The 13300-nt window shown below is 40.2% G+C and overlaps 1 protein-coding gene across 2 annotated transcripts; it reads right to left on the bottom strand.

The window, feature by feature from the left end:
- Window positions 1-513: 513 nt before the first annotated feature.
- eif5b (eukaryotic translation initiation factor 5B) lies at window positions 514-13175 on the bottom strand. Of its 2 annotated transcripts, none has more exons than XM_079462310.1 (24): window positions 12786-13175; window positions 8846-8956; window positions 8655-8742; window positions 7934-8564; window positions 7232-7449; window positions 7005-7155; window positions 6828-6920; window positions 6607-6705; window positions 6291-6359; window positions 5619-5908; window positions 5427-5534; window positions 5210-5320; window positions 5058-5125; window positions 4835-4976; window positions 4354-4485; window positions 3996-4178; window positions 3429-3590; window positions 3150-3281; window positions 2927-3058; window positions 2729-2805; window positions 2481-2645; window positions 2230-2368; window positions 1528-1689; window positions 514-1445 (listed from the first exon to the last, which is right to left on the bottom strand). In XM_079462310.1, exons 1-24 carry the CDS (start codon window positions 12818-12820, stop codon window positions 1338-1340), a joined length of 3606 nt encoding a protein of 1201 aa, XP_079318436.1. In that variant the 5' UTR covers window positions 12821-13175; the 3' UTR covers window positions 514-1337. The 2 variants fall into 2 exon arrangements, with proteins under 2 accessions (XP_079318436.1, XP_079318437.1); XM_079462311.1 differs by having other exon boundaries at window positions 6607-6693.
- Between the last annotated feature and the right edge of the window lie 125 nt (window positions 13176-13300).

Genomic DNA, 13300 nt, shown 5'->3' with positions numbered 1-13300 from the left:
TTCACCTATTTGACACGCGTTTGCGTAGAAAAAAACAGGCCTACTACTTAAATACGGTGCTTATGTGAAACATAATATTAATGATGTAAAATTAATAATTCCTTAAAATAACAATATCCGGATGTGAACAAACATACACGTTGATAGTTTTAAACGGCAATAGTTTTCTCTTGGAGACAGAAACAGCTTTAAGCTTTCACAAATGTAAAATAGGGAGCTGATGTATTTCTGTTGAAAAGCAAATGTACCTGGCGCCCCCTATCGGATTTTCAAGCATAATGCATCACGATCTTCTAACTCTGAACGTACTGTGGCGCTTCTTACTCATGTTATCCCAAACCCACACATGAAAATGATATGAAAACTCATTATGAAAAATTGCCATTGTTTTATATAACGATGTTTATCTTTTTTTGTGATTTATGAAATTATGACAATTTTAGAATAAAACATTCCATACAATTCATTAGTGATCTTTATATTGCCACCAAAATCAAAACAAAAGCCTTCCCGAACAGTTTATAAATAGGCCATCTCTTTATTTTTGATGATTTTCATTTATCCATTTCTTTGACATTTCGGATTCAAAGTGAGTAAGGAATGCCTTTCATCCAAATGTCACACACTCTGGGTAAAGAGGTGGGGAGAGCACAAAGAAACCCAAAATAAACTGGCTGAGAAGATAAAGTGGGGTCTACTTTAAAAAGACCCTTTAAGGATTGCACTCAAAAAGATAGAAAGGGCATATGAAAATACGGACAAGGTCATATTTTGTTAATATCTAAAATCTCAGCCTTCGTACCCATAGATTTAAACCGCAACCGAAATCAAAGACCAGACTTTAGGCAGCAGCTTGAGTTTATCCAGTCTTAACTGTGAGGGGGGGCTTTGAATCCATGAAATGAAAGAGAAATGAACTGGATTGATCAGAGAGAACAGGCACGTTTGGAATAGTTGTAAAGGTCGTCTAGGATTTTCTAACATTTGTCACTGTTTAAAACAGTGGTAATAGTATCAGTTTCTCACAGAAAAACACAATTTCTTCATTTCCCCCCACCTTTTTCTCTTTTCATCTCCCCCAACACTCCCCATCACTCACTAAGAGTTGGAGGGGGGAAAGGGGGCGGATTTAAGATTTCAACCCTGCACACACATGGAACCCAGTCCTCGGACAGCACGAGGTTATGTCAGTAAAAATGTCTTGATGTATGAGCAACACTGATGACTCGCCGATCACAGGTGATCTATAGGACAGTGCGACGTATAGCGTTTGTATGCGTGCGTGGGGGGTGGGGTCACTGGAGATCTGATGTCATTAGCTGTCGTCGCCGCCGCGATCAGATGATCTCAAAGGTTTTCTTCAGCTCCATGATTAACTGCCAGTCCGATTTCTGCATCTCGTCTCTGAACCAGTTCTTCAGAGCGTCGATCGACTGACGGGTGATCTGCAAAAATGAAAGGAGAACACAATTGACACACCCACCGAACAGCACATCGGGCAAAGGCATGTACCTGAACACATCATACCTTGCTCACGATGAGATCTACAGCTTCAAAGTGACGGCCGTACATCTTGGGTGAATCTCCAGGAATTGGCTCGATTTTCACGCAGATCTCCTGTCCTTTCTTAGCAGTATCCACAGACTTGTGATTTATTTCAATACCGGTCACAATTCCAATATCTACAAACTGAGAGAACAAGTAGCTTGATCAAACAAAGCGAAGCGTATCCAATAACATCTAACATGAGGGTTTGTGAGTCTTTTACTGAAATGCTTTTAGAAGTGAGCGTGACTGAAACAGGGTAAACACTCATTAAAACCACACAAACACAAGAGAATAAACTAAGAAAATAGGACGTGAGGATGGAAAGACGTAAAATCTTCAACCTCCCATCAAAATCATGCAAATTAATTACTCACCACATAAATATTGTGAATTATTAACAAAAATGTGATTTTTAGTTTGAGAAACATAGTTCACCCACCATTGTCACTCCTTACTATGGTAGTCAATGGTGCCCCAAATTATGCGATTAAATGATGTCAGGACTTCCATTTAGGGGTGTATTTTCCCCATTGCTTAATCGCAGAACAACATTGAAAATTAACCGTATTGTGGATACCGTGACTGTCCAATCACATCAGAGTATTCCAGAAAACCGTGTAATATTAATAATATGCATCCAAAACGGTCTTCTTACTGGTTGTGTATATTTAACGTTCTTACCCCTTTGGTGGGAACACACACAGGAGTGCCTGTTCTTATGACCCCAGCCTCCACAGTGACGCCCATGACGATGGGGTCTCTGGAGTTAAAGATGAACTGTGGCAATATACGCAGCTTACAGGGAAACACGGCTATGTGCCTGATGGAGAGAGAGACACAAGGAAATAATTTACACAAAAATAAAAAAGAAATCTCCCTCAATTATGCCAGACTTTTACAGTATTATTTGTATATCCATGCAAAAAACCCACTTGAATTCATCTTGCTTCTGTTTCTTGTAGTCGTCTCTGTACTTGGTGAAGGCGTCGAACAGATGATAGATGATCTCGGCGCTGAAAATGCGCACGCCGAGACTGTCGGCCAACTCCTGAGAGTCTCTCTCTATTTTCACATCGAACGCTAGGATCACAGCGTACCTACACGAAGATATCGAATAAGCTAAGAATGATGACTATGTCTTTTAAGACGTCATATAAGGTTTATCAGTGTTCACACATACTGTTGATCATGTTCCAACATAGCGGATGCTTTCATGACGTCTTTCTTGTGGACAGGGCCAATGTTGATGCCAGCGTACTGAGGGACAAAGAATTACATTACAGAGAGAACACAATCTTTTCATGGCACACCATTTTAGTCCATTTAGGGGAAAAATATATTTATTTATAGATAGATGTATAGACTTCCAAAAGCTTACAGGCACTTTGGATGTACGCAAGAACTCCAGGAGTGCCTCCAGTGAACCGAGGGTGGAAGCCTGGACATACACGCCCTTCTCCTCTAGCTTTATGGCGTTCAAAGTCTGTTTCAACTCACGGATCAACTCGTCCTACACAAAAAATAAATACCAATTTAGGTCAAGAATTTATTACAAGTAGGGTTGTCAAAGCTAAACAGATGATGGAAAGATTTGTGGTTACCCTCAGCACTGGTATTTCATCTTCTTTATGGGCCACGAGAAGTGGCAGACCTGCCAGCGTCTTCTCCAGATCTTTGCCCAGAATCTTCACTCCCTGAGCCGTAGACACCTCCTTATGCTTCTCATACTGACTCTGTACACGGAGACAAAACGCCGTCATGCCAGGTGAAGGTGTAACGTGTCATTTTTTAACCACAAGCATCACTAAGTGAAGTTGTAAAAATGCTATATCACACTTATTCCCCCCATAAAATCGTTTTACATAAAAGATGCACAAGACCTTCACTCTGAGCTCTTTGAGGGGTGGTGGGAGGAGCAAGCCTCTGATCTGCGTGACGATTGGTCCATCTACACCAGGGACGATAATAGTGTCGCCCTCCCGCAGACACCCGTTGATCAGGATGACGTCTATCGTCGTGCCCATGCCGGGCAGAGCTTTTACCTGATACACAAGACAAGTTTTATCAATATGTTTAAAGGATAAATTCTAACTTAAAGGGACAGTTCACCCAAAAATGAAAATTATTTTATCATTAATATTCACCATCATGCCATGTGAAACTAGTATGACTTTCTCTCTTTTGCAGAACACAAAAGAAGATACGTTGAGGAACCAAAAAATATTGGACCCCATCGACTTTCATTGTATGAACATAAAACCGCTGAAACATTTCTCCTTTTGTGTTTCACAGAAGAAACGGCAAATAAACGACTAAATATTACCAAGTCTTAATCCCTTTAATTTATAAACCTTCCTCAAATAGAGAAACAATCTAATCTTATTGAATATGAAAATGGTGAGTTTACAAGAACGTGGCACATGAAAGCTTGACCTTTGACCCCTTACCTCCATGACCTGGGCCCGGAGTTCATCACAGTGGGCCAGTCTGCGGACCAGCATGGTCTGAGTGAGCTCAACCAGCAGGGCAATGAGGTTGCCCATCCCATCGCCTGAGTGGGCCGAGGTGGGAACCAGAGAGACAAACGTGCGGGGGTCTTTATTCTCATAAAACAGAGCAGCGTTGAGTCCCTGGGGGTTTAAAGGACGCTTGTAAAGTTATACACACAGTGTTGTTTCTTTGCAAAATTGTAGGGCAAGACTTTGAATTGATCTTTGGGGAAATTAATCATGAAACGTGTGCATTAGATGCCAAAACTGATTTGTTGACTGTTAAAAGGAAACAGAGAAAGTGACGACCACAAACCTGCTGAGCAAACTCGACGATGATGGATTTGGTTCTCTCATCAAACTCATCCTTGGTGTTCTTTTTTTGTTTCTTCAGCGTGGCCACCACGTCTGTTTCCGGACCCTTTTTCCAGTCATACAGACGATCGATCTGAGAAAGAAACACAAGGCCATCACGACTCAAGTACTTGGTGGAACGATTTACCACTCAAGTAAGGTATATTCAACTTTATGTCATTACAAACCTGTATGACTTTCTTCTTCAGAACACAAAAGAAGATATTTTGAAGAATGCTTGTAACCAACAAAACACGCGCATCCCTATTGAAGTCCATTGTATGGACACAGAACCACATTTCTCAAAATATCTTCTTATGTGATCCACAGAAAAAAGGTCATACAGGTTTGTAAACAACATGAGAGTGAATAAATTATGAGAGAATGTTTATTCTTGACAAAAAATACAAAAATCATCTGTTCAATGATAAATATAAATGTACCTTGTTAAGCGCTACAATAAAAGGGCATTTCTTCTCCTTCAGCAGGTTGATGGACTCCAGCGTCTGTGGCTCTAGACCATGCATGATGTCCACCACCAGGATGGCGATGTCACACAGAGAACTTCCTCTGTTCCTCAGGTTGCTGATGGGAACATCATCAAACGTGTTTAACACAAAGTTTGATATGCTGAAAGTTCAGGTTGTATTTAAGTTTGGTGTGTACCTGAAGGACTCATGTCCAGGCGTGTCAATAATGAGCATTCCAGGAACCTTGACGCTCTCTCTGTCAAACTAACAGAAGCACACGCTTTCATAAATAAAAACCAAATGTAAAATCAGAAAATGATAGTGTGTGTTACAGAAGATTAAACTTACATTTTTCACCATCTTGGCTTGTTCTAAAATGGTTTCCAGAGGAACATTCGTGGCTCCGATCTGCTGTGTGATACCACCGGCCTCACCATCTTGGACATGCGTATGTCTTAGCTGACGGGCAGAGCAAAATAAATACATTCAACACAACCCTCTTCCGGATTTGAGTGATAACCAAAGTACTCAAACCCACGTCAGACATTTTTCCACCTGAACGCACCTTATCCAAGATCTTAGTTTTTCCTGTGTCCACGTGGCCCAGTACACAAACTACAGGAGATCTTAGTTTGTCCAGGTTAATGTTCTTTATGTTCTCCTGCCTTCGTTTCTGGACAAAACAAAACCAAACAACGTGTTTTAGTACACTGTTGGAGAAAAAGTACAAATGTCTGCCACGTTCGAGTAACTCTACCTCTATGCGTCGTTTGGCCTTGTCATACAATATCTCTTCTTTACTTCGATCGTCATCCGAATCGCTTTCGCTGCTTGACTCCGAGCTCAGCTCTTTCCCTGCCTTGTTCGCTGCAGTCTTATTGCTACTCTCTTTCTCCTCCTCTTCCTCGCTTTCTTCCTCCTCTTCGTCCTCCTCATCTTCATCCTCCTCCTCCTCGTCGTCCCCCTCGCTACCGTTCTCTTGATCTTCGGCAGGTTTCTGAGCGGCGGATGTGGTTTCTTTAACCTCAATGTGAACCTTTTTCATCTCTGTAATGGAAAGTGAAACAGAGACATTTCTATTGGCACTGTCTATTAAATGGATAGTTCACCTTCAAAATGAAAAGTCTGTCATCATTTCTCACCCTCTTGTCATTTCAAACCTGTATGACTTTCTTTCTTCTGCAGAACACAAAAGAAAATATTTTGAAGAATGTTGGTAAGCAAAAGCCGTTGGTCCCCTTTGACTTGCATTGGTTTTGTGTCCATACAAATAGAAGTCAATGGGGATCAACGTTTTTTGGTTACCAACATTTTCCACGGTTCATCTTTTGTGTTTTGCAGAAGAAAATCATAAAGGTTTAAAATGACAACAGGGTGAACGATTCCTTTAACAAAGGTGTGTTTGATTGACATGTTGCTTTAGCTCCACCTTTCTCATCGTCGCTGACCATCGCCTCCCAGTCGTCCAGATCAGCTGCCTCCACTTTCGGTTCCTTCACTTTTAAAATAAAAATAATCGGATTATGACATTTAAACGTTTTGTACTATTCATGAAATATTGGGGACAGGTCTTTTTCAGTGACTAAACCTTACAAAACTTGTAAAGCGCTTTTTACCCACCCATGCTTAATAAGGGACAGCTATAAAACAAACAGAAACTTGGACAAATACATCAGGCGAATGATAAACCAAATTGTCTCGCATGGGACGTGATTGAAATGCTGTACACTATGATTGGTCATTACCTGGCTCCACTTTCGGCTGGTCCACTTCCTTCTCTGCTGTGATTGGCTGAACTGTCTCTGACATGGGTAATGTCACCTCTGAAGTTTCTGTTGAAAACACTGTTTAGATGTCTTAAAACGAAGCAGTAAAGCATGTTATCATGTCAATAATAAATGTTTCAATATATCTGACAAGGATTTATGTAAAAGATGCACATTAGCCAAGAGAAGACAATTCTAACCTTCTGGAGTTTGTGCTGTTGGTTTCTTTTTCCTCTTATCAGAGTAAACTGGCTTTTTCCTTGGCATTGCATCTTTGGATGGCACTTCAACACCTGGGAGAAAACCAAGATATCAATAATAAAAAGTCAAAAGACTAAAAATGGACCCAAAAAACACCCCATGCGTGTTGTTCTCACCCTGAGCCTGTAGCGCTCGGAGCGTGGCCTCTGCTCTGGCTCGAGCTTCTTTCTGAGTCTTTGTTAAGAGTTTTCCCTCTTTCTTCAGCCTCTCTTTTCGTTCCTTATCCTTCTGTTTCTTCTTCTCCTTCCTCTCAGCCTCCAGGCGTTCCTGTGGAACATTTGATAATAAGGAGGCGCCCTAATAATATGTGCTAACCTTTAAGATAGACAGACATTTATCTGACCTGCTCCTGCCTCTGAGCCTCCAGCTCCTCCTCTCGCCTCAGTCTCTCCTCTTCCTCCTGTTTGGCTCGCTCTTCCTCCTCCTTCATTTGGGCGAGAGCCTCCTGCATGGCTCTCACAGCCGCTTTGCTCGGCCCCTTTTTCTTCTCTTTTTCTTTCTCCTCTTTCTCACCCTTCTTCTTCTTCTTGTCCTTTTTCTTTTTGTCACCATCGGCTTCCTCTGTGGAAAGAGGAACTAGATTGTGAAACAGGTCACCAGGTGGGTGGTTGTTCTCAGGTACATGGATGATCAACTTTATTATAAATTTAATAGTATTATCATTAATAAAAATCATTTTTTTTTTACGGTTTTTCATTTAACATTTACAACGTTCCACATTAACAACTTAGTCCAAAGTTTTTTAGTTCCAGATATTGTACATTTTATTAAAAAATTTGTAAAATGACAAATTTTATTTAAAAATGTATGAGACATTTAGATGCATTTTGGTTACTGTCAAAAGGCTTGACGGTTTGGAAATATAATTTTTTTTCTAGTTTTTGTTTCAACAGTGGCTTGGATTTTTTAATTTTTTAATTTTTCCGTTCGTCCAATAAGTCTTTAGGAAAGGCCCATGTTGTATTATGGGCAACTGCCATTAAAAAACATTGGTCAACTGATATTTCCCATTTTCCCACTGAAAATGTCACATGGTAAATCTCACCATCGCCCTGAACATCCGCTGCATCCTGTTCCACAGATGCTGCGGCCTCTACTTTCTCTGTTGGGGCTTGTTTCTCTGCCTCCTTTTTTAAAGCTTCTTCCTCTTTCTCTTTCTTAGCCTTCAGCTTTGCCCTCTCCTCCTCTTTCTTCTTTTTCTCCCTCTCTTTTTTCTCCGCCTTCTTCTGTGCCGCCGTCTTCATCTTAAAGGCCTCCTCCTCCTCTTCGTCGTCCTCGCTTTCTAGTTTGGCTTTGGCTTTTCCTTTCTTCTTTTTACGGGTGGCTTGAGAGTCGTCTTCCGATTCATCATTATCGCCCACTCCTTGCCCGCCCTTTTTCGAACCACCATCTTCGTCGTTGTCCTCGGAGTTGGATGCGCCTTTTTGACCGCCTTTCTTGGCTTTGGGCTTCTGCCGCGACCGTGAGCCCTCGTCCTCAGAGTCTGAAGCAGCAGCATGAGGATCGGGAGTCGCCATCGTCTTTTGGTCTTTCGTCCTGTGGTCGTTCTCCACGTTGTTCTGACCCTGATCCTCATCAACTTCCTCATCCTCCGGGCTAGCCTTCTTCCCCTTCTTGGCCTTTTTCTTGTCTGCTTTGGTCAGAGCAGGCTCAGCATCCTCCACAGAATCAGATTTCTACCAGAAATAAATTGGATGCAAACCTTCACATTAGAGCTTAAACTCAATAGTTACATTGTCAAAAGAAAACTTAGCCACTTGTGTTACCTTTACAAGTTCTTCTGGAGCTTCTTTAGACTTTCCTTCCGGATTTACTAACGACAGCTCCTCAAGTTCTTTCAGGATGTCGTCCTCGCTGCAAAGCAAACATCTTGTCAGGACTTCACGGATACTAACGTGTACAGCAAGGGAAGATCTCAGGCTTGTGTGATTATCTGAGGGGAGGGATGAGGACTTACTCAAAGTCGTCTCTTTTTCCTTTCTTCTTTTTGCTCTTGGCTTTGCTCTGGTCCTTGGACGCTCCTGCTCCTTCGATCTCTGCAGCAAGTGCGTCAATCTCGTCTTTGGCACTAGTAACAGAAACAGACAAACATTTAAAAATATATATATTATTTTAAGAAATTAATTAGCTCTATTTGACAAAAATGACGTAGAGCATTACCAAAACTGTTCTATATAATTTCATGATCTTAATGTACAAATGTAATCTTCGCCTTAAAGCAACACAAGAGAGCTTTCAGAACATCAGAATTGATACCCAGCCCTACTCAACTAGCAATGAGAATAGTGCCTAGCATGGTAACTAACTACAGATACGATAACATTAGTCTACGTGCATGGACTAAAGTATCAGCAACTTTTGACCATAAAAAAATTTGTTGTTGATTGAGAGTCATCGTTTACAAGCCTTACACTAAATTTGCGATGAGGCACGATCATGCTACATTATCTATTGAGACCGGCAACATTACCTTATCTCTCCGTTACGGTTACAAATTGTGAACCAGTAATGTTAGTGCGCCAATAAACAACCTAAGCAAAGCCAAATAACTAATAAGTACTGGACAGTAAGAAAAATTAATTACATATAAGACTTTCAAATCCAGTAGAGAAAAGTAAAAGTAAAGCAGGTCGCTCCCTTCCGCAGGCAGGGGATGGGCGGGGCTGCGTGTACCGACCCGAACATGAAACTTACAAAGTGTGGTTTGAGAAGCTAGAAGGCTGCCCAGGTAGCAGCGGTAGTAGCATCCCGTTAAGAGTTGTCCTAGCACTGAAAGCATCTTAAGAGTCAAAACTACATAGTTTTGCTTTAATCTCTAAAACAACTAAATAGATACTGATCATGAAGAAACACTTTATTTTCCGGAAATAAAATGGCTTAAATTGCATGTCAATCAGAGAATGATCAAAAATGTAAATTAAGCTTTGACCTGTTTTATGGTCTCTTATTATCAAAAATTGTTTCTTTACACCCATGAAAATCCAGGTACTATTGTAAAATATTTAAATATAGTTACATCACTTTTTAAAACTCGTTCCATTATTATGCAATATTTTGACTCATAACAAAAAGGTTTTAAACATACTGCTGAGGCAAACTGCATACTACCGACCATTAAAGAAACTAATTTGAAATGTATGGTATAATGTTTAGGTGCACACGCAAGATTAAATACTGTGCAAAAACAAGCACTGAAAATTCTAATTAGTTTCAGGGACCAAAAAGGGAAAAAATTACACCCAAAAATCTGGTTGCAACACATCTTAAGAAACCTTTGGAGTAAATACACGGCACTCTGAAATGAATCACGAAGCAATAAACAAGTAAACAACACCCGGATCCATTCTCCATGGATTATGTCTATTATTCACTTTGCATTACGCAACTAAACCTCTAAATTAAAGGTTTACACATTTAGCTGATAATTTAATCCAGAGTGCATTACACTGCATTCAATGTAAACATGCTTCCCTGGACTCAAACGAGCAACCATAGCGTTGCAAATGCAAAACTCCCTAATCAGGTGGTGTTGGAAATAATATTATGACAATACAAGAAATCAACACAGAAGCACCGCATTATTACTGTTTTGGGTGACAAACAAAAGCACATATGAAACATCTTACCTGTTGAGGCAAACACTGCAATAGGGAAGAAACACACTGGTGCCGTTTATATAGCGCAGCCTAAAATCCTCCTTGCATGGGTGTTGCATCAGAAAGGGGAAAAGCACCCATTGACGGGGCCGATCACAGGGCAGGGCCCTCACACATACAGACCTGTTGCCCTCAGTGCACAAAGATCAGATGATGAAAGAACAGCTAATGGAAAGATGAACCAATGAATGAAACTGGAAGAGATGGATGAAAATTCCATGGTTCCTTACATAAGAGAGGTCTTTACTAAGATCTTGTGTACCTTCAAGAAGCACTGAATGTGATGCAATTTTAACACTGTACTACAAAGCCACTAATACATGACGGGACCTCTCATGACATCTTGAAAATCACTGGAACGTCACAGTAACCAGCAGTGCTGAAGAACCTGAACTGATAACAGGTTAACACACTTATTATGGCACTGATCAACTTAACCACCTCCTGGGATGCCAGAAGACCAGCAGTCAGAAGACTGTCTGATCTGCCCCGCATCACAACCGGATAAATCAAGCCATTCGAGCAGCTATAAGTGACTATAATTGAGTTCATAGAGAAAAGCACAACACCAGGAGAACTACCTGTCCTATGTTTCTGCAGTAACCTCGACATGACTTGATTTGGCTTTTAAAGTTGAGCTAAAATACTGTTTACAGAATGGAAAATGTGCAAGGGTATATAAACCATAAATATTACACATTACATATTATTTAAATGACATAACGACAATAAAATACATAAACACTTTCAGGGTCACATTTTGCTATTAGTGTATATTATGTATATGCATCAATAACATTTCTTAAAACTTTTAATGCCTTTATATTAATGCCACAACCTTCTCGGGCCTGGAAAAACACCATTTTCAATTATCCTTGAAACTACTCTTACATTTACACTATCACTAAGTGAATAACTTATTTTGCAAAAGAAACTGTTTTATTACTAAATAAAAGGAAAGTTACATTTCTGCCAGGAATTTTGAGGAACTTACTAAACAAAACGTAGGCTTTTATTATGAGATTATGTTTCTATAGCATACGGGTTATTTTATATTGTAAATTGACCTTTCACTACAGTGAATTATTTTTTGTTAATATTGATGTACTTCCTTGTCTTTTTCCTTTGTCCTTAAATGTTTGTTTTTTTATATTCTACCGTCCCATCGGTTATTGGTTGTTGTCCTTCTACCCCACATCTTCTTGTAAGAAAATAAACAAGATTCGAATTTCATTGTACCAAGAGCGCAAATGACTTGAAACTTGAAGAGAAGTTGACACAAAATGATCACAGATCTCGCTACAACCCCAACGATTGCATTTAAAAGACGAGATAAATGATCTCAAATATGAATCAAATTCATTAAAAGGCTTTCCTGTTGCTCAGTGGTAAGAGCATGGCGCTAGCAACGCAAAGGTCATGGGATTGAGCCCAAGGGATTGCACATATTCAGATACAATGTGTAGTATAATGCGATGTAAGTGGCTTTGGATCCAAGTGTCTGCCGCATGCATAAATATAAATGATAGGTCATTAAACATTTCAGCCTTATGCCCTCCAAGTGTGACAGGTCCATTTGAATCTGGGGATGGTAGAGTTCACCCACATCACTTTAAAAACAGTTTGTCATTTAGTGTGAACTTTGCCATTTCCAAAATGTGACATCTCTTGTCACAGTCTCAACGGGAACAAAAGTCACAGGCATCACACAGAGGAACATGTTACTGAAGACAATGCGCAACAGCACAATAGAAACGATGAGGTTGCATTGCCAGTCGATGAGCGATACTGACCATACTAACCCATACAGATATACCCTTTAATACTTGTCTCGCGTGCTTCAACGGTGCCTGATATGCCAACAGATGTGAACTGCAGCTAATCTGACACTCACAGCTGGTGTCCCTCAAGGGGGCTTGCAGGACCTCCTTATGTCTTGCTTAAAAACCGAACACTGCATGCAGTGTTTTGTTTAAATAACTCAATCGGTCTGATGTCCAGCTCGTATTATTAAACGCAATATGATCGTCCTCTATAACAGAGATCTGCATCGTGATACAGGTAACTTAGATGATCAGAACAGGCCTAGTCACAGCAGCACATGAACTCATGCTCATCAGTGGCTAGCTAGCCAGGTGCTAACAGCGGGTCTCCTGAAACCCACCAATAGAATTTAACATAACACAGATGTCGTGCTAAAAACAGGGTGCGTATTACGCATTCATTAACGCAGTATCTTACCCGTCATCTCCCTTATTTTTTTGTTTCTTCCCCATGATGTATGAATAACTGTAACCTCCTCGTTGCTGTGTAGTCGGTGTGATAGCGCTTCAAGTCGTGCTTGCATTGCGCATGCGCCCTGAGAGGTAAATGGTCGCGTACTGCGGCCTAAACACAGACTGGTAAATCATCTGGAAAGTCTACTCTATACGTGTACATTGTCTAATAAACACATAACTAAAGTTGATCAAATTAATTAATTTAGGCACAAATAAGTAGATTCAATGATTTTGAATTAAACGCATAAACGAAAAAGATAGAGCCTAACAATTAAGTTTAAAAAAGGCCATCCATATGATTTACAAGTGCGATCTAAACTGCGTTCTGAAATCTGGACAACGCAAGGAGCACTGCGCATGCGTAAGCCTGTGTGACTTTTATTATTGAAACCTAATAAAAGTAAATGAAAAAATGTACTAATAATTATATTTAAAAGTTTAAAAAAAGTTAAAAATTTTAAAAGCGTGACAGCTGGA

This window comes from Barbatula barbatula, assembly GCF_947034865.1.
Source record: "Barbatula barbatula genome assembly, chromosome: 8".
Taxonomy (NCBI): Eukaryota; Metazoa; Chordata; class Actinopteri; order Cypriniformes; family Nemacheilidae; genus Barbatula; species Barbatula barbatula.
This window is presented reverse-complemented; position numbering and strand designations above follow the sequence as displayed.

What these genes read in the sequence shown, in the direction of transcription:
- eif5b (XM_079462310.1), bottom strand. Translation starts at nt 12,820, where the DNA reads ATGGGGAAGAAACAAAAAAATAAGGGAGATGACGG. An exon ending in AGGCTCAGAGGCAGGAGCAG is followed by an intron (nt 7,156 to 7,231) that starts GTCAGATAAATG and finishes AATGTTCCACAG; the next exon opens with GAACGCCTGGAGGCTGAGAG. An exon ending in CAGAAGCAAGATGAATTCAA is followed by an intron (nt 2,369 to 2,480) that starts GTGGGTTTTTTG and finishes TCTCTCCATCAG; the next exon opens with GCACATAGCCGTGTTTCCCT.